The sequence below is a fragment of the Apteryx mantelli genome, chromosome 23 (genome assembly GCF_036417845.1).
Source record: "Apteryx mantelli isolate bAptMan1 chromosome 23, bAptMan1.hap1, whole genome shotgun sequence".
Lineage (NCBI taxonomy): Eukaryota > Metazoa > Chordata > Aves > Apterygiformes > Apterygidae > Apteryx > Apteryx mantelli.
Window position 1 is genome coordinate 3,770,175 of NC_090000.1, and position 25,810 is coordinate 3,795,984.

Below are 25,810 nucleotides of genomic sequence, written 5' to 3' on the forward strand. Positions count from 1 at the left end.
TGGTCCTAGGAGTGGGCAGGTGGGTGCCTGCTTTTATCTCCTAGCGATGTTGGGGTCCTGTGAGGGGAGGTGATGCAGATGTGCAGCTGCAGCTAGTGCCTGGAGGCTTGTCTGAGCAGCAGCCTCAGTGAGGTATCTATCCTCTGTCTATGCCTCTGCTGCTGTAGCTGAGGGGAGATGACACCTTCAGAGTTTTTGGCCGGTTCAAAGCTCTAGCTCAGTTGCTGCTCAAGGGAGAAATGTGGAGTGCTGATTCCCCCTAGTGAGGTGAATGCAGAGACAAGGACTTGTGCAACCTCAGCCCTTCCGCACACGAGCTGCCAGAGCAACTTACTCCTCTCAGTGATTTTTGGAGAGGCTTTGAGTGCTTCGCTTACACAGTCAGTACTTGCAGGGGTTGTTCTCTGCTGCCTTGGCTCCTGCCTCCTTCTGCAGCAGGATACTGGGACTTGGTCCCTGCTAGCCCCAGTTAAATCCAGCTGTTGGCTGTGAGCAATGAGGGAGAGGAGCTGCAAGGGGGCCTGTGTGCCTTTCTGCTGGGACCCCTGGGTAGCCCTTTTTTGCCAGTTACCCCCTGCCTGGGCTGCTGGGAGGGTGCTTAGCGCTGTCAGGGAGCACCTGCGCCACGTCCCCGAGGGCTGGATGCGCTTACCGTGTAAAGGTGAGGCTCTGGACTGCCTGGATCATGCACAGCCCTTAAGAGGGGACAGAGCATCTCCTTGATACTCCATAAGGAGGATGAAAGACAGCCCATAAGAGATGTCTCGGTTCTTCCCCAGTACCCCTTGGCAGCATGGGCTGAGGCGTTTGCAGGCCAGCGCGGGAAGGCATCACGGCATGGCCGTAGGAAGCCGCCCCCTCGGCTCCCTGGGCGGCGGAGGAGCCTTTCATGAGCCGGGCCTGTGTTCAGCAGTGCAGGCTGGAGGGTGTTTTGGTCTCTCTGCCTGCGGCAGGGCCGGCGCTGCATCGTGGGGGCTCTTACCTGTGCCAGGTAAGTGAAGGACACGAATGCTCAATAGCTACGGGCAGCATATGCTGAGCTCAACTCGATGGTCGTTTTTGGATTTGTGACGTGTGCTCCAGCAGAGCTGGGCTTTGAGGGGAGGCGAGCAGCCAGGGCACGTCCCTACAGCGTGCTGCCGTCAGCTGAGCTGTCTGAGCTGGGCTATCCGAGCGTGGGAGGGAGCTGGTGCCTCTGCTTTCCCGAAGCTAATGCCACCCATCTGGCCTGAGGCTAGCCTGGGCCTTGGCGAGGTACCTAGCAGCACCTTGAATTTCCAGAGCTGCTGCCCAGAAGCAGTGCAGATTTCCCGTCCTCCACAAGTGGGTGCTGCCGGATCGTGTCTGTGCTCCGAGAAGCGAAATGCTGGCGAGGTCCTTGGGGGAAAGCACTCTTGGCAGAGCTTTCTGCAGGCTGGAAAAGGCAGTGAAGGTGATGCACAGCTCCACGGTTTAGGGATGTATGTGTTTCACACCCCAAATTACAGCTAGCTATCTTAGTCCCTGAAAGATCTCATTATCTCCCCAACCTTGCAAGAAGAGAACTGCACTGCAGTACATTTGCCTTTCCAAAGGAAAATCTTTCTTCTTGATGCACTTTAACAACACCCTTGCAAAGCAGCTGTTGCAGGTGGAGACAGGGGACCTTCCTGGCACAGAAGGATCCTGCAGTTGGCCAGGAGCACTGGTGTAAATCCTTGCCGTTAGGAAAAGCAGTAGGGGATTTTTGTAACGTCCTTCTGCCTTGTTTGTGCTTTCAGGGCCCATCCAAAAGGCCCCACTCCATAAATCAAGTTCTATCTGCAGAGCTTATCTTCCTCTGAGAGGGGAATAAACTCTGGTGGCAAATGCAGAGGAATACCCACATATAACGAGGATGAGAGTAGATAGGTCATTCATTGATGCCCGTGGGGGAAAAAATAATGATCAGCTGACTTCTGGCAGCAGCATATCTGCAGGCACCGAGGAGTGGTTGTCTCAGGGTAGAGTTAAAGCAAATCTGCCTTTGCCTGGAAAAGGTGGTCTTATTTATACAGCAGAAAGGACTGTGGATGCTTTGATACCTCCCCTGTATTTTCTCTCTGCCGGTGGCTGCGGTGTTTCAGGTAGATTAGGAGGTGTAGTCTCTCCTGCCTGCGTGGAAGAGTGCTGATGACAAGGGCGCCCAGGTGAGGGGCTTTGCTCCCACAGCTCTTTGGGAAGCAAACTGCTGAACCTTTCTTTTTCTTCTTTTTTTTTTCTTCCCCTGTTCCATTGACCACAAAATAACAGTCAGAAAAAGCAGATCACACCAGCTCCAGGGTAGGACTGGGCACACTGGAGGATTCCCAGTTGCTTTTTGGAGGCACCTGCAGGGCCAGGAGAGGGCAGTGCATCCCTGCCTATCTGCCAGGACAGCATCCCGGCCGGAGGATGCCCGGGAGATCCCTATCCGGCACAGGCCCGGACCCCTGGTGCTCCGGTACAGGCAGCATGTCTCTGCAGCAAGGGAAGAGCATCAGGGAGCTGAAGGAGCAGTATCAAGTGAGACTGCCAGGCAGCGTGCATGAAAGTGCCCCGATTTGGGGGACGGGAGGCTCTCGTAGCCCCCCAGCCTTCGCAGGGCCTTTCACTCTCACCTGTGCCCCAGAGGCCTTTCGGGCTGGCTGGGAGCCACCACTAAATCCCTGTCTGACACAGTGAGGACACCTGACCGCATCGCCCTTCAGCACGGGAAGGACGCAGACGTGGGGACCGTGCTGAAGCCGCTAGGAAGCAGCCCAGCAGCTGCCCCGCTATGCCCCGCGGTTCAGCATGCCGGCCCGGGCTCTGCCACGGGATCGGTGGCAGGAGTCCAGCCCCTCTAGCAGCTCGAAACAAGACACCTGTGCAAACCACCCCCTGCCACCTTTCTGCTTCCTGGAGTAGCTCTAAATACAGCCCTAGAAACCTCCCTTTCGTTCCCCATCCTGCAAACATCCGGGTGACCCCGAGCGCTCTCGGGAACTTCCCCTCCTCTCTGCTTTCCCCCTTCCATCTCTCCCTCTGCTTTCCGCCTCCTATTCCTTGAGAGACTTTCTCTTTGCACTTCTACCCTTTCTTTCCAGCGTGTCTCCCTCTCCGGAGGATTTCCTTTCTGACCGTGGAAGCCAAGGGCAGGCGCTTTGAGGCCATAACACCAGGCTGCGTTGGAGGTTAGGCCCGGAGAGCCTGCCCGCCCGCCCACCCATCTCTTCGGAGAAACCTGTCTTTCCAGGGAGGGAGAGCAGCATGTGGGAAAGCCGAGAGCCCTGGAACGTGAATTAGCCGGGGAGAGATGAATGTGTGATAGCTTGTACCTGGCAGCTACCAATGGAGCGTGTTAACGCTTTCAGGATAGGTTTGAGCAGCGCCGGAGCTGGGGAGTTTCACGCGGACTTCCCGCTACCTCGGGCTGCAGCGGGGGGTCATCAGGGTAGCGCACAGGAGGGACGGGGAGCAAACACAGTGCCCGGGTCCATCGGGTTGACTTGGTCCCTGCCGCAGCACAGGGCTGGCTGAGGACCTGGCCTCTGGCAGCTGCCTGCAGCAGAAGCCTACATTAGGGTTTTTTTTTTTCCCTATGGCTCCCCTGGAAGCCAGTTAAATGCTGCAGCTTTAAACAACGTGGAGAAGAGGCTGTCTGCCCTCTCCTTCCCCTTCTTGGGGGACTCGCTGCGCAGAGCACAAGCCAGGAACCGTCGTCGCTGTGTCCTGGCCCTAGCTCTGCCCCGTGGCTTCAGCTAAGCTGTTACCCTTCTGCTCCCGCCTTTGCTTCCTGTGCTGATGGGCTCCTATAGGACCATTCCCTGTTTGGCTTAGACGCGTAGGATTTAAAGATGGATCAGCACAGGCCGCTCTCACGGGCTTGGTCTGCGCAGACCCCGGAGTTGAGCAGAGCGGCCGGGAACGAGGCAAAGGCTGGTTCGGTGGGACGGCAGCTCGGGAGCCTTCGCCTCTGGCCGCTCCCCTGCCTGGCTGCTCCTCTTGGCCTTTCCTGCCCGTGCTCCACAGGGGCCAGAGCCAAAGACACTCGCAGCACGGGGCAGCCGAGCGGCGGGGCTGCCCGCGGAGCCCCCCACCCGCAGCCCGGCAGGCAGGTGCTGCGGGGCGCATCCGCGCAGCCGGGGCGGCGAGGGCGGGCGAGCCGCCTTCCCTGCCTGCCTGCCTGCCTGCCTGCCTCCCGCCTTCCCACCCCACCCCACGCCCTGGTAGCGCTGCAGGGACTCATCCATTCCCGAGTTACTAATATGCAAATGTCGGCTTTTGCATGGGCCGGGCGCCAGGCTGCTGGGTGTCAGGGCACCCGCGGGAGCCGGAGGTGGGGCGAGGCGTGGCGCGGCGCCGCGTGCTCCCCCGGCCCTGCGTGGCAGCAGGCAATGGAGCTCTAGGTCCCGTGGGGAGCGGACCCACGCCCCGTTCGAGCGGCAGCGGGTGGCCGAGGAGGGAGGGCAAACTGGCAGCCCCTGGCAACCTGGGGCTGGCGGCAGGAGGCTGGGCGCACCGCGGGTTCCCCCCCGCCGGCAGGATGGTGAACCTGGAGTCCGTGCACGCAGGTAAAGGGCACCTGAGGGAGGGTCGGGCTTGGGGCTCCCCGCGCAGCCGAGATGGTGGACGTGGGCAGGGAATGGGATTGCTCCGATTCCCGTGAATGTTCCCTCCTCCTTTCCCTCCCCACGGAGCCGGCTGCCACGGCCAGTGCCGGGTTCGGAGCCCACGTTCCCACCTGGGGATGGATGCAGCCCCAACGCTGTTTAGGGGGCAGCAGAGTCCCGTTCACACCGTGGGAGTGCGACTCGCACTGCCAGCCCTAACGTGGGCTGGGGAGCAGGGAACAAAGTTCTCCTGGATACCCGGAAAATCGCCAGTGGTGCCTGAGCTGTGGGACCGGTCACTAGGCTAGAGCTGGGGGATGAACACACGGAGGGATGCAGGAAGTGTGCAGGGTGTGTGAGCGTGAGGGAGAGACGGGGCATGGGAAAAGAGGGAAAAGTTATCAACAAAGAGGGAAAAGGAGGGAGGAATGGATGAGGAGAGGGCTGTAGGAGGATGGGTTGAGCGGGGAATGAATGAACGGGGATACTCAGAAAGAGAGGGATGCTTTCCAGGGGGTGGGACACAGAGGCACAGCTTAGATGGTCCTACATCTTCTCCAAGCAGACTTCCCCTCTGTGAGTAGCTGGGGAACCAGGGCAGTCGCTGCCAAACCTCTCGGAGCCGTGCTGAGCTCAGGCTGGCCCTAAATCCAGCGGGGATTTAGCTTCTGCCCTCTGCTTGGGCCCTGTGCTGGAGGGGAGGGACCGTGCCGCTGAGGGCAACGCAGGGGGAAGACCGCAGTGATGACTGCAGCGAGGACCAGATCCTGCACTGCCATACAGTGCACCTGGGAGCCTGGCAGGGACCTGCGCATGGAGGGGATGCATGCTGTCCCCAGGCTGTGCAGGGCAGGGGGAAGAACACGTCCATCAGCCCGTCCCGGGCTGCGTGTCTGAGCGAACCTCAGGGGTTTGGTGGTCCTGCGGTGCAGGGGAGACCCGGGGGCACATGCCCAGTGCTTGCCGCCGCTTGCCGGGCCCCGCCGGCACGCAGACCGGCAGGCCTGCAGGGCAAGCAGAGCTCGGGGCAGCGCCGCGGAAGGCAGCGGCCCAAGCCCGGGCTTCGCGGCCGCGTCGCAGCCTCTGCCCTGCTGCATCCCCCCGGCAGCCCCCGGCGCGGGGCGGCCGGGCGCCGGGGAGGTGCGAGGCTCGCGGGGCTGGCTCGGCGCGGGAGCCCGACGAGCCTGAGCACCTGCGACGGGCGTGCTTGTGTGCGGTGCCTCTCCGGGACGCGTCCCCCGCAGGCTCCTATCCGCCCGCCTGCTGGGCTTGTGGGCGACTCTTTCTTCACGAGCAGATCCCCAAAACTGATACCGTGCCCTCTGCCAAAGTCGGCGGCGGCGCTCCCGGGGCGGATTTGGCCAGGAGCTGCTCCGAGCTGGGCGCGCACCGCGCTGGGCCCCCCCTCCCCGTCACCCCACCCTGCCAAGCAGCAGAAAGGCCCAAACTTCAAGCAGTCTTTTCGGCAGGGAGGGAGAGCGATCCAGGCCTGTTTTCAGTCGCCGGGGTCGGAGTGACACCGGTACGGAGGCGGCTCGGCGTGCTCGGCCGTGGGCTCACCGGGCGGCGGGCCCCCCCGAGGGGCTTGCGAAGGTGCGCCCGCTCCCCTGCCGGCCGTGCCGAGCCCACGCGGGGCGGTTTGGGCTCTGCAGGCGCTCCTTCCCCCGGCCGGAGCGCTTCCAGCAGCACCGCGCTCCCGGTGGGTACCACCGCCTCCTCCCCAGGCACCCGGCGCGTTGCAGCTTCCTGCAGCCTCCGGAGGGGCTCAGGCACCGAGAAGGCAGCGAAATTCAGCAGGGTCCATGTCGCAGTCTCAGGCAACCTGATTTCCCCCCGCTTCCACCACTGCTTTTCATTTTTTAAAGTCAGCAGGCTGGTTTAGCTCAGTGCCCATGTCAGAACAGCTATGAGGAATAAGGGCTTGGGAAAGCTTTATTTGCTGACACCATTTGTTTCAGCAAAAATATAGATGCAGATATATCCCCAGAGAAGCGTCTGCACCGGTATAGTTTCTTTGGTCTGGGTGAAGAAACCAGACTACCCCTATTCCAGGTATGTTTACTAGCTGAGGTACAGCAGCACATTTTTAATATGGACTAGGCCACAGTGGCGGCTCCTAATAGGTCTGTGGTTAGGAGTTAGGCAGGCCTAAACTGCATTATTTTTCCCAGGGGTTTTTTTATTAGCCTGCTTATTCTCTGTATGTTGGCTGCCTAGCAAAGCTGTATGGTGGGAGCCTTTCAGCTGGACTTGAAATCTTGCAGCCTATTTTGTCTGTTGCATGCAGGGGTTCAGATCCAGCTGGGCTTTATCACTCTCTCCCTGATTTATAGCAGAGGACTCTTTGGTGTCAAAAAACAAAAGGTGTTTCCTTTATCTTGGCTGCATTTATATCATATCGGATGGTCATTCCCTTGTATATCTGCTCCTTATTCTCAAGGAGCCCTTGGAGGACGGCTGCTGCAGTGTTGCTACCCGTTAGTGTTCGAAAGCTGGTCAGCCCCAAACCACTTGGATTGATAGGGTTTGATCAAAAGCATTTTCATTTTCTTCCTGTTTTTTTTAAAACACAGGATATTTAAGTTGTAATAACTTGTGTATGTTTAGTGGGAGGAATTTGAATCTTTTTGAAGATGAAGCTCTTCCTCTGCGCTGCATTATCTCACTTTACGTGTATGAGAGAATCACAGTGGTTTTTGTTAGGTCCTGACTCCAGGAGCAAGGAGTTTAGGAGCCCATGGATAACATATGATGCGCAATCAAGCTGCAGCTGCGGCTGCTCCTCTCCTCCCCACTCAGGTTATAACCAGCAGAGGGGCTGATGGCTTGCTCTTGCTGCAGCGGGAGCAGGTTTGCTAAAGCTGACGGGCTGTGGCCAAGCGCTGGCTCTGACGGGGTGCAAGGAGGCTGGGAATCGAGCACCAGGGTCATCAGGGTGCTTTGCTGCTTGCACCCAGCACAAAGTGCGCCAGCAGTGGGAACTGGCTCCTGGGGGTTGCCGCCTTCCTAAACCGTGAGGCGGCTGCGGCGGCGGCGGCCGGCGATGGAGGAGCAGGAGCGCCCCTGCGCACCCTCCGTGGTGGGGTGGGAAGGGCCGGCCCCTCGGAGCCCGCTTTCCCGCGGCGCCTTCCCCTGGCCGCTCCGCCGGCTGGGCCTATGCTCAGGGCCAGGGCAGGCGGCGGGCGCGCGGGCTGCTCCTACGCCTCCCCGGTGCAAGCCATCCACGAGGGAGTAAGGGCCTTACTGCTTCCTTTTGCTCTCTTCCCTTTCCCAGCTGCCACTGGTTGGACCACTCTGCCTCTTGCTTGGTGCCCGTAAGATGCTCACTGGTCTGGGGGATGTGAGAAAACTACTCACAACACTTTTTTTTTTAATAACATATGCATTTATTCATTGATTTGTGTGCCCACAAGGAAATCTATATTAAATTCTTTTAAAGTTGCAGGCTTTCTAACTAAAGCAAACACCAGACTTCTGTATGGCTTAAGACATTTTTACTTTATGAGTATTTGGCTTTTTTTTTAAGATTCTTTTTGGCAACAAGCAAAGCTTTGTGCTTTGTAGACTGCCTAGGTTAGGGTCCTTTGGCAATATTACAAGATAACTAGATGTTTATAGCTGATGATAATTACTCTTTACTACAGTAGAAGTGCTTAGAAGCCCCATTAGATGTTCATGTCTTAATTGGCAAGGGATTACTTCAAAAGAAACTGTTCTCTTTCTCCTTTTTTCTCCCTCCTTAATACAATTTAAAGAAAGAAAGTTTCTCAAGTATGTGGAAGTTTTTGCACTCCTTCCTTAGCACAAAATCTTTTCTTTTCTTTCTTTTTGTACCCATTTGCTGAGGAAAAAGTTTCAATCTTCAAACTAAACAAAGTTATTAAGTTTGGACCAAAGAATAGGGGGATTTCCATTTGCACACTGGAAGTTTCAACAGGAAAAGACGTGGTTTGCCTGCTTTAGTGTGAGCAATAGAGGGAAATAGCTATAATAACCTATAGATTTATTCTCTCCCTTTTGGCCACGTGGAAATGATACAAGGTGCATGCTGGAAAGAGGAAAAGGTTTGCATGATGCCTTTAAGAAGGCTTCCACCTGCCTTTTCTGTCCCAGCAAAACCACAGCAAACACTCGCCCAGCTTCCACACTGTTGTTATTAGCCAATGCAAATCGGATGACTTCTGTGGCAGGGATTGGCTGCAGGAAGAACATGCAAATCAGTCAGTTGGTTCTTTATAAAAAATTACTATTATCTTTTTCTTTTTTTTTTCCACAAGTAGGCTGGAAAGAGTTAAAATTCCCATGCAAAGGGGAGAAGAGGGTGAGGGGGTGTCCATCTGAATTTGAATATTCTTCCTCCTTTACCTGAATGTGTACTTTGCCTGTTTTACGGAGGAGAGGAGCAATCTGTGTAAAGTTGACTATTCCCACCCTTTTCTTGCAGCTGTCCCCGAAGGCGAGCGTGGCCCCGGGTGTGGTGGCGGCCATCACTTCAAGGGTAAATGACATCTTTTTTGGCATTGATAAGGATGGAAGGAGATACGCTGGCGCTTGGCGGCACTGCTTGCTTCTGGGCTGGGGACAGTGCTCTGGGGCAAGGCAGCTCCTTCACGGTTGGAGAGGGGTCTGAGCACAGGCGTGACGGAGAGAGCAGGGTAAATGGTCTGCAAATAGGGATCAGGCAAACTGGGAGAAACAAGCTGAGTTTGAAAGGGAGTGAGAGAAGACGGATGAGACCTTACTTCCCTCTTGAGGGCATCTCGTTCTGCGTCCGCCTCTCTGAGGACAGTCCTTACGGTGTGTGCTTTTACTGCACCCAACACGTTGTCCCGGCTGAGCCATCCCTAAGGCAAAGGAAAGGACCTGGGAGACCAGGAAAGCTGGAAGGGCTCCCCGGCCCCTAAAGGTGTGGCGGTGGGGAACAGTGTCCTGATTAAGCCTCGAACTGGGAGCCGCACCAGCTAGCTAGTTGGGGAAGCCTGCCGAAAGCCCAGCGGAGAGGCCAGGGAGTCTGGGAGGGCTCCCGGTGCTCATTCCCCTCGTGCTCCGCGTGGGAAATGAATGATGCAAAAGGTGAGGAACACAACAGCAAATTGAGGTGGGGGGAAAAGGAGTGAGGGGGCTGCAAAGAGCAACAGGAGGGAAAGTGCATCCTTGGAACTGATGAATATTCTAGTGACTATGTTGAGGAATCAGAAATTTGAAAGTCTGATGGTTTATTATAATTACACATTCATTTGTGCTGTTTAGTGGAAGCCACATGTGCCTGTTGCCTGGGACTGTGACCTGTTATTAAAATCAGTTGTGCCTCCTTTTCCAGAGATCAAGATGAGCGGTGATGCGGCAGACTCCACAGACACTCGGCATGAACCTGACCAGGTGGAGCCAGGTAAGGAGAGCCAGGACGTGGGGCCAGCCAGGGAAGTCGTGACGAGGGAGGGGACGGAAAAGGGGGGGGACACGCGTGCTGGAAGTTCCTGCCCGTGCTCTGCTTGGCTCCTGCTGCTGCTACCCTGCGCTCTTCCGCCCGGCTTGGGAGTTGATCAAGAATGTGCTCTGGGCTAGCATTGCATTCGTATCTTGATCAGCGTGCAAGATCCCTCTGTAACGGCAGTGAATGAATCAGTTCATGTCTCAGTAATGTCCTCGGCGGTTTTAGCATGGAAATAGGCTCATGTCTTGCCAGAAGAATAATGCCATTGAAGTATTCTTGGTCCGCTCAGTTTAGCGCAAACAGCTCTTCATTGTATGCAGGGTTCATGTCAGCAACGTTTCCTTAGACAAAACTTGCACAGACTAAGCCTTTTTGGCCACATATATGTAGAAACATGGAATTGGGAGGGACTTCTGGAATAATCAAATCCAGCTAGGTAATTCCAGCAAAAATTTATCACTCTTCATCCTAAAACCCGATTGATTGGGTTTCTCATCTCCACTACCCCTACCTGACAGCCGTTCAGACTCTGGCTGCGCTGCGGTTAGAAGCTCCACTTTTCCTTGAATACGGCAAGCTGAAGAACAGGGTGTTCCTCCAAAGGTACGGCACTGGCGCTAGCGTCCATCCCTGCCAGTTTAGCCACCAAGGCCAGCAGGGCCACAGAGCGTCACGCACACCACGAGCAGCAGTTTTCATTACCACTTCTGACTGCCGCTGCTTGCAGTGGGCTTGCAGTGCAGGACTTCAAGGATGTAATGGCACAAAAAGTCAGGGTCAGGTTCATTTTTAGGCAAATAAAACAGCAGTAAGAAAAGCAAACATTGTTAGCACCTGTTAGTTATTCTTGTAACAAATGCGCATTGCCTGAAGATATGAGACTCGTCTATTGACTTAGAAATAAAGACCTTACAAACCTAAAACTCTTAGGGAAACTGTCAAAAAATTATTGCTCTTTGAGTAATGAAGAAGCCTTAACTCAGGTGGGCGGATGTGTAAAAGCAGATTAAAGCTTTAAATGTAATGATTCTACCGTTTCTCTTTTGCTTGTTATTTGAAAGGAATTAGAAAAAATGAGATCTCAGTAAAGCTGGGGAACCTTAGGTGTGTTTTAATGGGACTCAAACTACCCCTTTATTTACGCCATACATTGAGGACTAGAAATCTGCTGTGCTCTCAGTTATTAAGCTGGGTTATCTGACATAATCTATAGCGGAGATAAAATCTGGCTCTATTCATGGCCATGAACTCCCACTAACTTTGGTAAGGTCAGACTTCTGCTCCCGGCTTTCAGTTGATCCCAGGTTAGTTTTCAAGATGTGTCTCAAAGCTGCTTAGCAACAAACATGTCCCCAACTTTCTGAGCTCTTTTACAAACCCTGGTAATTGCTACAGGACCTTAAATAGGGGTCAAATTCTCCTGAAATGTGTCATGGGTCTTGGCAAACAGAGCTGCTGGATAGCATGGCTGATTCAAGATTAGGAAAGGTTGGCCTGTTACTTGAGTTGGGATTTTGTTTTGTTTTGTTTTTGGTACTGGATTTTGCTAATGTAGTGGGAGACTCTCCCTGCTAGTGTTGTAGTCAATAGTGTTAAGCAGATGACAAGCTGGCCTCACGGTTGATTGGGTAAGGCCTGCTTTTCCATCTGAGCTTCCTAGATAGCCACTAGTGTTAGCTGTCGTACTTCTTTCTAGTGGAAACTGAGAAAAGAATGAAAAGTGAAGTCAGTTTGTTTTAAAACAAGAAAAATATTTGCAGCAGGATTAGTTCTGCTCTACCAGCCTTCAGATCAAGCAGGGAAATCAGAACAAGTAAATCTCCTTCAGCTACAAAATGAGTGACGCTTCCCTGCAGCCCGATACAGGGAATCTGTTTGAAGTGCTCTGTTTTTAAGGTAATTCCCCGAACAGGTTGATCTGTTTGGGATCTTCAGAAATCACCACGTTAGAGGTAGCGGTGAGGAGACACACTGCCGTGAGAGAGCAGCTGCTTGTGGGACTTGAGCGTCCTCGCTAGCACCCGCTCAGAAGCTCTCCTCGGGGGGGCTGGCTCCCTTGCAGGGCTCCGAAAGCAGAGGCTGGTCGGAGCGGGACCCTGTGCTCAGCTGTATACGCGGTGTTTCAGATGGGGGAGATATCTGGGGAGTGGTGACACTTGTCAAGGTCAGCCCTACTGACAGTCACAAGCAGCCAAGCCCGCTGAGGGTCTGCCTTGATGCTTTACCTAAAACCTTGACAAATCTTTGCCTTTTTTTTTTTTTCTCTCTTTCCGACCGTTCTGTTTACAAACAACAAAGCACTTTGTACTGAACTTCCCTGAAAGTTTGTGTTTTCCCTGATACACATTGTTAGAGGAATATTTACTGTAATGCCTAATAGTTAGGTGTTTTGTTTACCAGCTTCACGGGGGAAAACTTGTTTTCCAATGACTCATTAACTGAAGACCCATTCCCTAAAGAACTGGTCCAATCCAAACAGCTCCCCAGGACTCTGGTCCCCTCAAGAGGACAGGACAGTGACCAAACTACTGGTATTATAGCTTACGAAGAAAGGAAAAATTTCTAGGTGCAGATTTACAAAGGCCTTTGATCACCAAAAGATGCAGACTGGCTCCAAGAAGAGTATAAAAAAGAAAAAAAAACTTGAGAAAGTTAGGTGCCAAGATGCTTTTATAAACCAAGCCCTTGATCTAAAACTGATGCCTAAAGATCTGATGGGAAGTGTCATTAACAGAACCATAATCTCAGCCTTTCATTTCTCTGCCAGTTCTAGGCTTACAGGCAAAAAGGGTAATTTGGAGCATTGTTTTACTTTGCAAGTGTTTAAAATATCTTTTTCCCCCTTCCGTCTTTTTCCCCCTTCCGTCTTTTTCCCCCTTCCGTCTTTTTCCCCCTTCCGTCTTTTTCCCCCTTCCGTCTTTTTCCCCCTTCCGTCTTTTTCCCCCGTCTTTCTTTCACTGTCTTTTTTGTATTTTTGTCTTTCTCATCTTTTTTCACTTCTTTTCCCCTTTCCCCCTGCTTTCTTTTCCCCCCTGCTTTCTTTTTTCCACTCTTTTCACTGCTTTATTCTTTTTTGTTTTTTCTTTTTAAATTGTCAATATTTTTCATCTTTCATAGGAGATTAGGAAAGCCAGGCTTGCTTTTCTTTCTTGTCCACATCAATTTCATAGAAAATACTTTAAAACTTTCAGTAAAATGTTCCCCAGCAAATATATATTTTTTTCCCCTTCATGTCTCCTAGCTGCAGTGGAATTTTGCCATTTTGGAAAAAGCTATTATTTAAACAACAACAAAAAAGGATTCTTTCTGAGCCGCAGCCCCCTCCCCAATCCCGCGTATCCCGCGCCCTCCTTGGCGCTGCCCTGGCCCGGCGCCGGCTCAGCCCGGGCCCCGCGGGCGCCTCGCTGCAGGCGCGGGAGCCTCGTCCGTGGCCGCGCGGTGCCGCCCGGGGCCGGGCTCGCCGGCAGGCCCCTGCCTCCATGGGGGGTCACGACAAGCGAGAGTTCAGCGCTCGGCTGTGAGCTCTTTTCATCTTTTAAAACTGATGAAAGCCATGCCAGCAAGTTCTGGGTTGGTTGTTTTTTTTTTTTTTTTTTTATGGGAACTGTGGGGGCTTGGCACTGCAGAGTGTCGCCCCTGGTCTTGCAGCCGAGAGGCAGAGATCTCCCCCTTCTTGTGGTTTCTCTAAGGCCTCCGTATCTGATGCAACAAAACGCTGAGGTGGGACTTGCCTCTGTCTGTCTGTTTGTTTGTGTCAGACACTTGTTCCCCGTTTATCTGCTCGATCAAAACAGGTTGCACCAAGCAGAGCTACTTCCCTTTGATTTCATCTGTTGAGGCTATGGGGGGGAAGCCAAAGCTCTAACAAGAGGGCGATAGGGAAGCTCTTCAAACACAACCGCCGGTAACTGAATAGCTGCAGGCGCTCGGAGCATCTTCCCTCCCTGCCCCGTGGAGCGGGGAACCGGGCAGCCGCCCGGGGTGGGGTGGGGTGGGGTGGGGTGCGCTGGGCACCCCGGCGCGGACACGGGTGGGCGCAGCGCGGGGCAGCCCCGCGGCGCTGTCGCTGCTGCTGCTGCTGCTGCCGTGCGAGCAGCCCCCATCCGTCCCGTGACGCAGGCGTGCGGCTCCCCGGCAGCATTGCACGGCGCTGCCAGAGCTGGGATCTGCAGGAAAAGCAGCCGGGTGGAGCAGTGTGGTGTCGTGGACCCAGGCAGCCGGGCTCTGGGCTTGCTCCCGGCTCCGGTGGCGATTTTTATTATGGGTATCTAACCCTCACGGTTTGGGAAACGCATCTGGTGCTTGAGGAAGCAAGAAAGCAGACGCGTCTTTGAGGCTAAGCTGTGTCTTCCTCCACAGCTGCCCAAAGACGCCCCAGGTCCCCTGGCATTGGAGGCAAGAAAGCAAGGGCAGCTCTGGAACTGGACCCCGGAGCCTCCCACCCGAGCAATTTACCCCCCGGCCCCCCCGCTCCCGGCTGCGGCGCCGGTGCAGGTTGCGTTAAGCCCACACCAGGGTGGGCGGCACGCGGGAAAGCAGAGACCTCGCCTCGGGCCGTCTGCCCGCTGCGCGCTATCCGGACGAGCTTAATCGGTCTGTCCCGGCTCCTCAGCTCCCCCTTGTCCGGCTGTGGGCTCTCTGGGGCGGGCGCTGCTCTCCGTGGAGAAGGGTGCAGCACCCAGCACAGCGGGGGCCTGATTTCTGCAGGGGTCTGGGGGCACCGTTGTCTAGCGTATTCCAGTTGTAGGTTTATTTTAGACTCTTTGGCTCAGGCTTGAATAGGATACGGGGCCTTTCGCCGCTGCATCAGCTTGTAACTCAGGCCAAAGCGAAGGTGCCCAAACCGCGTTATCCTGAGCAGTGCAACGGCTTGTGTGAAATGAGTTGGTGGGTGCTCAGGTTATGCTGCTTAGCGCAGAGGGGGCCTCCTTGACAGCTTCAGCAGGTGAGCTGAAGGATGCAAGCTGTGAGCGTTTCTCTCCTGCCTTTTGTTGCTGCCTCTTCAGAACTGGCTGGAAGCAGATCTTTGTCAGGCCAAAGTCTTTTGAGGAAACTTGGCGCGCCCCAGCTCCACGCTGAGCCTCGGCCTTGGCTACGCCTTTGCTCTCCGAGGCTGGCTCTCCCTCGTGAAATTTCCCTCAAAGCCTCCAGGATTTCTCTTGTCTTTTCCCCCTCCAGCCAAGAACAGCCCCAGGACAAGTCCCAAATAAATAAAAGCAGCAGCAGTCAGGCTGGAAACAGCTGGTTGCTATGGCAATTGGGCCTGCTCAGGATTTGCATAAGGCTGATGATTTTCATAGCACAGCCACATTTAAGGCAAGCGGGAGAAATTTCCATATTCCCAGCTCCGAGTCAGTTGGGGCGTGGGGGAGGCCAGGAGGGGGATATTTGAAATTCAAATGAAGGTGATTAGGGTTTGAGGTTGGGTTATTTTATTTTTTTTCTTAAACATCCCATTATGGAAGAGGATAAAAAAGGATGGGGAGGGGAAAGGGGAACAAAAGGCTGGTTTGACTTGAATTAGAGGGGCAAAGGAAGAGCTGGTCTGATCTGCCTCTTGCCTCTGGTCTAAGAGAAGAGACTTGCCCTCTCCCAACACCTGCAGGTGAAATGTTTTCCGTGGGAACAACTGCTGCCCTCAGGTTTCCTTCTGGAAACTGCCCTAGTCTCCCACACTCCTTGTCCTGCTTTCTCCCCCCATTTCCCACCCCACGTGAAGGTTATATCGCGCTCGGAGCTGTGGTGGGACTAGAAGACGTGATTTCTTTGAGGCCTTGCTGACAAAGGAAAGGCGATTACAGGCGATTTAAGTGGGCTTCGTGGAAGGAGAGTTTGTACCACCCAGGGCTTTGCCTACAAGTTCTGCAAAAGTGTCTGCTCTAAGTGTCGGGAACAGTATAGTGATATCCATGACTTGATATTCACTTGGGTCTCCAAAGTGAATTGAAATACTGAGGAATTTGTTTGATATTGAATATCTTTTCTGTTTAATAGAACCACATCTTTTTCAGTGCAGGTTAGCATTTTGTGTCCTTTACAGCTTGTGGGTCAAGTATTGTTTATAGTTATGATGAATTATTGCCGCTTTTTTCTTTACTCACTCTTGGGTGATCTTTCAACTTTCCATGTGGTTTGAGGTGAGAGAGTTGATTCTTGTATCAGTTAATGGTAACAAGTTAATTTCTCAGCTTCTAGAAAATGTACAGTGGAAGGTATTCTGCGGCTAGCCTGCTTTGTCAGTCTCTAACGGCATTGTGCTTTATCAGCTGAAGTGCTAAAATGCTTTGGGATAGGTGAGATTAATCTTAATTTTAGACACACAATACTTTGATGCCGAAGTCTGACCTACTCACCCCAGGCACCTTGTAAAGTCAATGATGAAAATCGGTATCTCCAGAAGGTGATTCATGTCTCTGCTGTCTATTTTGGGGGTGAGCTGAGTTGCCCTCTGGAAGCGCCTGCTTCCCTTCCTTGGCTGTAAAGGGAGCCTAGAGCAACTGGCTCAGAATTAGACACCTAAAAGTTAGACATCTAAGCCCAGGCAGCTGAATCCCCTGTCTGGTGTCTGCCTGACACTCTTCCTCCATCGTCGTTTAGCTGTTCTGAATTTCCCTCCCAAATGCATACTGTAAAAAACTGATTCCCTGTGGGAATTCCCCAACACCTGTTAAAGATGGAAATCACTTTCTAATTCCCTGTCCTTTCTGCACAGCCAAGATCAAACTGTGAGTTGAATTAAGTGTGTAGTTGGGTGGAAAGGGGAAAAAAGTGAGCATTCTGGCTGCGGCCCTGTTCTTGTCATCAGGCGGGAAGCCATGGGTGGCTGTCACTCACCATAGGTGACATCTGCATGTTACTGCATGTGTTTGCCTTGCTAAGATGAAGGTGCGCTGCAATCTTGATTTTATTTTTTCCCATTATGGTGCTTTTATCCTCAAGTGCTGGACTGGCTCAGCGGCTTTCAGTGGGAATCGTGTCAGTTCTGATAGAGCGTTTGTATTTGGTTTTAATAGTAAACAAAGCATTCCAGGTGGGGGGAATAACAGCGGGTGGGGGGAAATCCATCCGGAACTGCTCTGCTGCTCCCATCCCCAGAGAAACCTCCCCAGGCAAACTCGCACCAGATCTGATGCCAGTGCTATGCAAAGCAGCTGCCAGGTGAACCAAGGAGAGGAGCATAGTCCTTGTCTGCTGTGCTGCCGGGAGCCAGCTGAGCTTATCGCTGCCTTATTCCCTCTGTCCAGAACTCCCATAACGTGAGGAATGACAGCCTGTTCGACGGGGAAGCTCCCTGGAAGTGCAGAGCAAGGGGCTCAAAGCAATCTTTCTCCATTTAAATCCCAGGGCTTTCCCCGTTTGATGCAATTTAAGGAGGGAAGGACTGTGTCTAGCAGACTCTGGAGACTTTGGATCCCATTGTGTCTGGCTGGTGTAGCAAGAGGCAAGTTGTTGGCTGGCATGAAGCTCCACCAAAATTAGTGGAGTTCTGGCAGTTTACAGCAGTTGAGAATCTGCTGCCACTTACACTTTCCTTTCTTTTTATCTCCTGGAGCTAAAAAAGATTAAATCTTAAGTGCAGATCCTTGCTGTTTGAACAGCCCGTTCATTTAAGGAGAGAAATGACTACTTCAGTATGGGTCTAATCTCGGTCCCCTGAAACAGGGAGGAAACTGGGACTGTTTTTAATACATTTGTAGGAAATTTTTATTGATTTAACTGAAAGAAGAGAGTCGTTGTCCTTATCACACCCAAACAGTGGCTTGCAGCTGAAATTATCTTAATTCTACTTGACTTACAAGTTTTTACTGAAATAGAAAAAGATGAGAATTGTTTGCAAATCAATCTGTGCACAAACACTCACTGGTCCTGCTGAAAAGCTGAAGAGATTTGTGTATCCAGTTCCCATTTACATAACCACTGGGAGTAGAAATCACCTCGCCCAATTTTAAATATCTCACTATTGGACATCTAAGTCTTAACTAGTTGCCCCGGGGTCCCTTTGTAGGCAATAAAGAGAATAGTCATCTCCAGAGGGCCATTCGTCTCAGCCTAAGATAGGCGTCTAAGATAGGTCAGATGAATGGCCTCTGGAGGTGCCTATTGCTCTTCGTTGTCTACCAAGACAGCCTGGGGCAGTTAGCTCAGACTTAGACGCCCCAGATACGACTGATTTAATGTCAATCTCTCATGTGTATTTCCAGCATGTTCCATTGTCGCAAAATACCTGGTTGAGGTGCTCTCAGACAGCCCCCAATTTGAGTTGGGTGGTGCAAGAGAACATAGCTTAGGACTTAGAGCAAGCTGTGTCAAGGCTTGTAGGAGAAGCAGTAGAGAAAAAGAAAGCTAGGAGCCTATCAGCTGCATTTGATTATGCAGGGAGAGAAAATTAAAAGACAGGAAGCTTAGAACAGGAAGAAAGAACGTGCTGAAGAATTTAGACCTTGGTATTTTGAACCCACTGTGTTTTTGGCAGTTGTGTTTGGAGAGTTTGGCTCCAGCAGTGGTAAAGATGTGAAGTGAAATGCTGCTCCAGCTGTGGATCTTAAGTTCCAAGTGCTGGGGTGTATGATGGGTGACTCAGACCCATCATCACTGGAACCTAGGGATTTCCCTCAAGGTCTTTGAATCCTGCCTCATCAACATGTTGCATTTGAACGTGAGCAAAACTCCTCCAAGAAACCAGAAGATTACCTTTTACTTCCTGTTCTGTTTTAGCAACCAGGAACTTTATTTCCTTCTTCTCTCCTTCTTGCCTTTCTTCCCTTTAGCTACTGCCTTTAGATCACATCAACCCCCCCGTGGGTTTCAAAGGAAGAAAGAGCAGGCCTTGAAGATCATCACACAGTCCTGCTCAGGTGTGTGGATACAGATTGTGATCATCTATTAACACTATCGGCATTCCCATCATTTATATGTGCAGTTGTTGGCTCTTGGGGCTTAGAGCTGGAACGCAATGAATGAACAAATTCCTCAGGCAGGAGCAGCTGTAGAGAGGTGGTCAGGGATGGTTGCAGCAAGAGGAATGGGGAGCATGGAAGCACATGGCAAATGGGAGGTTGTAGCAGGAGTAGGGAATTACATGGAAGAAGATAAAGACCTGAGATTGGGAAGAGAAAAAGCTTTGAAAAGTGGGTTGGGAGGAAGACAGGAAGCAAGGGCAGGTTCTAGCACAGCAGAAATGCAGGCAGGCTGGGGAAGAAGACAAAAGGCTGGATCTGGGCTGAGTTGCAGGACATGAGAGGAAAATAGGGGAGATTTCAAGGCATAAAGAGGAAGGACAATGAAGCCATCGGAGAAGGTCAGCAACAACACGTTCTGCTAAGAAGTAGCACCCTGATATTGTCCCATAACAAAGACCTACAGCTCAGCCGAACAAGGGTGACAAAGGCACCTTAGTTTCCATTGTCAGTGCTGTTAACATGGCAGATAAAATCTCCAGAACAGTTTCTAGATAGCAGAGGACAGGGTGCCATGAAATTGTTATGGGGTTTTCTTATACTGAATCTAAAGGTATTTTACCATCTATGAATAACTGTACCAAGCACACTCCTGGTGAAAATCTCAAAGAAACATGCTGATTCACCTGGGAATGTTATGTGTATGGTGCAAGCAGAAAAACTGTGCACTAGATTAGAGCAGAGGCTTGTTCAGTCAAAAGCAAGTCAGTGGAAGAGTTGGATCTGTACTTCTGCCTGCACAGCTTCTCTTTCCCCCTTCCCGACTTTTTGCTAGAGACAGACATGAACTCCCAGAAAACATGATGTGTTGAAGCTTGATCAGATCACAAGGCATGGGCTATTCTTTATGGGGAACGTTACACTGGAAGAAACAGGAGGAGGAGGAGGCCTCAGGGACTTGTGCCAGGGGGATATGAACTATTTAAGACTATTTATCACAAACTCAGTTGGGCTGGAAGAGAGTGGCTTAGGGAATGGATTGCAAAAGGAAGGGGTTTCTTGGGGTTGCCTTTGCAACTAAAGAGGCTTTGTGGAATCCCTTAAAGCATTCATATCTGTAGTGTATAGCCTTTCCTCTGTGATGTTCTTGATGAATTTGGCAGGTATCATTTGGGGGGAAGAATGTTTATCATCAAAGGGGAATGAGTGAGGGCCTGTGCGGTACCTTCAGGCTGAAACCTGTCTGATTTTCCCCCTGTGCCTGCCAATCTCTTTTGGAATCAAGGAGACGCCTCTTTAGCACAACCCCACAGCACCCTCTGTTCCTTTAGATATCCTGTAATTACTCAGTACCACACGGGTTCCTGAAGCTCCCTGGTTAAGAGCCTCGGCCACCTGTTTGCTAGCCTCTCGCACAGTTAGCTTTTGCTTTATGTATAACGTCTTGCTTCTGGATTTCCCTGGAGATTTGTAACGTCCTCCAGCTCACCTCCGCTGGAATCTCCCTTTCAATCAGTAAGCTTTTCCCCACCCTTGCTGTTTGGCCAGGTATCTCCAGGCAGAGGCAGTTCTGTTTATTTCAGCAAAGAGCTAGTATCACCAAAGGTTGCTAAAGCTGCCTTCGTATGTCCGTTATTGCTTTTGCACTGCCTTCACCTTCCTGCTCCTCTCCCTGCTCTTACAGTAAACTTAGCTGGACTAGCAGCACGTCTTCAATTATGTTTGTCTCAAGTTCTGTAGAGTCTAGATCGATGCTGACTGTCATTAATACTGAGATCTTTTTCTGTTTGTTTCATTGTAGGAAGTGAGCAGAATGGGCTGGAATTTAACAGGCAGGTAAGATTCTCCCTGGGTTACCAGGTATTCCCTTGCTTTCTTGAATTACAGTGTTTAAATTGACTGTTTTGCTGGGTCCCGAGGAACTACTGCTAAGAGATAAAGTGTTAGTTAATAAGCTACCGTTAAACAGACCACATAAGTCCTTCCTAATTCCCCCTGTGGGACAGAATGACACATTGTACTTCTGGTTTCCAGGCCTTCCTATTTCCTTGAAGTTTGGCTGATTATAGAGTTTCTTTAAATCACCATTTGCTGGAGGCTTTTTCTGGCTTTTTAATTTTTTCCACCGTCATTTAGAAACAAAAGGGCCCGCAGTTACACGGGGGAACATGCAAATCCCACCTCAAAGCTCCATGCATTTGTACTGCATGTGACACTGGCGCTGAAAGCACTGTGGTATGCAAGACTGAGAGCACAGGGCTGACTCACAGGAGTATCAGCAAGGACTGAAGATGAGGTGGTTTGAGGTCTTGGAGTACCTGGGTCAAGACCAGGCCTGCCTGCAACAGCAGATTCCTCTTTGCAAGAGAGTGGGGAAAGGGACAGTAGATAAATGCAAGTGTTTCTGAAAACCAGGGGAGCACAGCCCCAGTTACAAATAAATGTGAGAGTCTGGAGAACTGCTGTCTTTGCTGTGGTAGCTGGTCTCTATCCTCCTGCTGCTTGCAGCTAAAAGCAACTCCTATCTCACTGACTGCCTGGAGGTTTTCAGAAGTGGCTGTAAGGAAATCCCTGAGTCCTAAACCAGAATTGCAGGAGGAGGCAGGTGTGAGCCCTCCAGAGAGTATTGATCTTGAGTCTGTGCAGAGGCATGAGAAAACGCTCTGAGCCCAGAACTGAGGGCTGCTGCGGCCGTCAGTGGTGTTGGACTGAGACCTTGTAAACAGAAGGGGCATGTCCAGAGCGCTAGCCCACTGACCCGCGACAGGGCTCTGGGGGGTGGCCAGGGAGCTGGAGTGAGGAAAGCAGATGGGGCTGTACCTTCATGGGCAAACACTAGTGTTTAAAGCAGATGTTGGCACTCTAACAGTTCAGCAGCCTTCCTGCCTCCAGTTTTACGTTCCTCGGGTTCAAGGGTTGTGATCCTTTGCAAAGGCTCTCTGCCGACAGCAGGTGGGCAGCTGAAGCCTCTCCCCGTGACTTTTCTGTCCTCCAAGTTTGCCTTGGTGGCTCTTTGTCTGACAGATGTCAGCAGGCTCCTGTTTGTTTGTTTGGTTTGGCTGCTCTGCTTTTGGGTGGGTTGTAACTTCCTATCAAAGGTGTCTTAACACGTTCAGCCATCTTCCAGGTTTTTGGAAAACCCAGCTGAAAACAAAAAGTCTTGTGTCTCCAGCTCTGTGGATTGCAGAGCCCAAAGCACAGGCTTTCTACATGCCAGGAGAAGAATCCAATCTGCTCATAACTAGTGATAAAAGAAAATTCCCTCAAGATAGAAATAAGCTATGAAAGTACAAGATCGTTACATGTTGCAAACTTTTCCTATGGCAACATCACAAAGATGTTAAAACTGGATCCTCGGCTGAGGTCAATCAAGGAAATGTTATTGACTGGTGAAGCAGTCAGTGCTGCTTTACACTAGCTGATGATTTGACCCATTATCTCTAAGGTCCTAGTCCTCTGCGTGCCACTGAATGAGAGGATGCTGGTAAACTCTTGGGGACAGATAGCCTCAAAGTCTGTAGGATTTGAGCCAGAGTCTGCTTGATAGAGATGTCCTCCTCCCACAGAGACTGGGGTTTTATGACAATCTTTTGCCATGTTCTCTTCCCCCTTTTGTTTTCCTCCTTCCACTGTGTGGTCTTTTCATTTATGCCAGCACATAGCTGCATAGGAAACCTGACTGGGGACTGACTGAGGTTTAAAAAACAAAAGTCTGGGAACAAGCACATTTTAATAGGTTTTTTTGAAGCTGTGTTGATTCCCCAGAACATCAGTAGAGTCCACAGAAGGGGTCTTGTGGTGATGTCAGTGATGGGGTTATAAGAATTTCATGTGAGTGGACATAGGTATGTGTAAACAGGCCTGAAGGGAGTGTGGCTCTTTGTCTCCCTCTCTTGGCTAGTCCATGTGTCTACTTGAGCCATTATTATTATTATTATTATTTTAAATGAGAATGAGCCCAAATGCACACAGATGATACTTTCAGGTTTCAGGCTGACCTCAGCAATTGGTGAATTTATCTTCAGTTCAGCAAATACGTTTGAAATGATGAGAAGGAAGAGCAGGGATATGGAAATATCAAAGCGTTTTCATGTAAAATCAGGTGCTGAGCTTCTTCATTAGGGGTGGAGGTTGATGGGATTTTTAATTTTGGTTTGGGGTTTGGGGGTTTTTTTTGTTACCTTGCTGTTCAAGTTTTCAAACTGAAGCCAGCGAAGCATGGTTTGAAACAGAACTAGGGACTGAATGTAAGAGCTGCTGAGCTCTCTTTGACTTTATTTGGAGTGCTGGGCACTAATCACTTTGAAGATCATAAATCTCACATCATTTAAGCCTCTCCCCCAGTCTTTGTAGATGTCCTACATTTCAGGTCTGCCTCCCTCCCATGTTACGCTCCAGGCAGGAAGAGAAGGGTGGAGTGACCTGGTTAGACCCCTTACTTGCCTACCGATTCCCTCCTGCGGCTGCTCTTACCCTGAAAACGGGGAGGGAAACTCTTGCGGAGTTTGAGGTTTTCTTGCAGTTTGTGGGTCAGCCCTGCTCTTTATGAGAAAGCTGCCTTCTGATCCCTCAACCTATTTGGCAAACACTTCTTCCCCCCTCCCCTCTTCAAACTCTCCTCCCACCTGGATGCAACAGTAATTTGTATGTGAATGAGAGGGGAAAGGGTGTGTATGGAAAAAGAAGCATCTTCTGCCTTGCCTATCTGGTTTGGCTTTTTATTTAGTGAGTCTAATGCCAGTTGTTTCCTGTTATATCAAGGGAAATGCAAAGAGACAACAATAAACTTTCACCTTCAGTGCTGGCAACCTGGATAGGGACATCTGTTTCTTGATGGTTTGGGATCCTGTCCAGAGTGTGTCAGGGAGAGAAGTCAGTAACTCAGCAAATGCGGCTTCAGAGCCTTGCAATAAAAGGGCATCAAGTGGGACCTGGGAAAGGTCTGACTGAAAGTGTCAAAATCAGGACTTTTGCTTGGTATAATGTGGAGATGCTCTCACCAGGTGATGCTGCCATGGTCTTATGAGGTCTTGTTTGTTTTATTTCCGCATGGGTATACGTTGTGTGCAGCCTTTAAGGAAACATTGCATTGTTTGTTTTCGTAGATCACACTGAAGAAAGCTTTTGTAGGGAGCCAGGTAATTTACCGTTTGTCTGGAGTCAATCCCTGAGATAATGCTGCTTTCTGGAATACACACACTGAGCTAGGGCTGATGGTTTGGGAAGACAACAGTGGTTGTGTGCTCGGTGTGAGCATAGTCCAGCATACAGTGCTATGCTTCATGCATCGATCTGCAGTCAGAGTAGGAAAAGACTCAGATTCTGAACCACTGATTTATTTTCCAAAAATGATGTGTAGGATTGTCATCTGTTAGTCCTTAGAGCAAGGCAATCTCTGAGTGCCAGCGCAAAATGAAGGCTCAGGTCTCCTCTCCTTCCAGAGGAGGGAATGAGAGGTCCTCTCCAAGCCCCTTCATGCCCTCAAGCACTGAGCTGCACTCTAGTGCTAGAAGGGAATAAGCCCCTTTTGATGTAAGGCTGAAGAGTTATGCATGACCAGTATGGGAAAGGCTTAGAAGTATCTGCGCGTGCTCTGTATCCAAGTATGACATGCAGTTTCATTCCAGCAAAAGGTAAATCCATGCAGACAGGTTGTCATTTGTTTAATGATAATGACAGGTTTGATATTTGTACCAATATAAATGTGATCCTGCCGTGAGACCTTGCAGTATTTAGAACAGACAGGCAGGCACTAGTGTGCTTGAGCAGCCCAGGACTGAGCACAGCTTGAATTTTCCTGTTGGTTCTTTACTCCTATCACTTTATTTTCTTTGTTTTACACACATCATGAGGTGTAATAAGGATACATTCCTTTCCTACAAGCCTTCCAGAAATAGGGTTTTGGGAAGGCTTTACCTGGAAAAAGGAGGTGGCTTGGAGGTGTATTGCTGGTGCAGGAGATCTTCAGAGAATAAAGGAAAGCATACAGAGTAAAAGAGAGAAACACGATTTGTGTTTGAAGTGGCCTGGTATTTCATATGCACATTAACTCAACACTTAAATTGGCACATCGAGACCTGCACATTGCCATTCTGACTGTTGCGTATGACTGTAAGGGACACGTTTCAAAGCCCCTCTGTTCCAGTGGTCAGTCAGCAGTAAATAATTGAGCCGCTGAAGACTCCAAATCAGTAGGACTTGCGTAGATTTTTTGGCCAATTGAGTGTGTCTGCTAGTGTTTCCCAAAAGAGCAGTGAGAGGCTAGGGCCTCTGAAAAATTCCTCCCTTCCAAAACCGAGTGAAGCATCCTGTATGTTAGGATCCCCTGCCTCCTGCAAGTGGTGCCAAAGGGGAAGCCCCCTCAGGAGCCGGTTAGCTCCTAGGTCATCTTCCAGCCCTGTTCATGTCTGACAGAGTCATTGTCCAAGGGAACTTAAATTTCTGAGTTTTACTTGGGGTTTTCAACTGTTGTTTTGAGGGAGAAAGTGAAAATTGTCTCAGATCTTCACAGCTGATGTCTGTAGACATAGGATGTGAGAAAGGAGAGTGGGCAAACTGCATCTGAAATCTAAAATCACTTCTGGCCTTTTTTCAGTGTCATTAATAACACTTTAACCTTGTTTGGTACTTTCCACCCACATGTCTGAAGGTACTTTGCTAATGAATTTAGCATCCCAGTGCCTCCGGAAGGTAGGGAGGTGTTTAACCCTGTCTTACAGATCAGGCAGGCAGAGACCGACTGCCTGGCTTTTTCCAAAGATGCTGAGCACTGTGATTGCAGTTGAAATCAGTGGATGCTTTATAGGACAGTTGCCTGTGGACATTGAGGCATATTGTAATCCAGGGACTTGCTCCCTGGTAGAGCTGGGATATGGACTCAGATTCTC

General features: G+C 50.9%; 1 protein-coding gene across 1 annotated transcript in view; it reads left to right on the forward strand.

Annotated features, from left to right (window-relative positions):
- The first annotated feature begins 4,267 nt into the window (after positions 1–4,267).
- Positions 4,268–25,810, forward strand: part of POU2F3 (POU class 2 homeobox 3) — a 42,184-nt gene continuing 20,641 nt past the window's right edge. Inside the window, exons 1-4 of the mRNA XM_067310176.1 lie at positions 4,268–4,553; positions 9,037–9,090; positions 9,913–9,981; positions 20,725–20,759. Of these exons, the coding sequence (XP_067166277.1) occupies positions 4,268–4,553; positions 9,037–9,090; positions 9,913–9,981; positions 20,725–20,759 (444 nt within the window). The remainder of the gene's footprint in view (positions 4,554–9,036; positions 9,091–9,912; positions 9,982–20,724; positions 20,760–25,810) is intronic.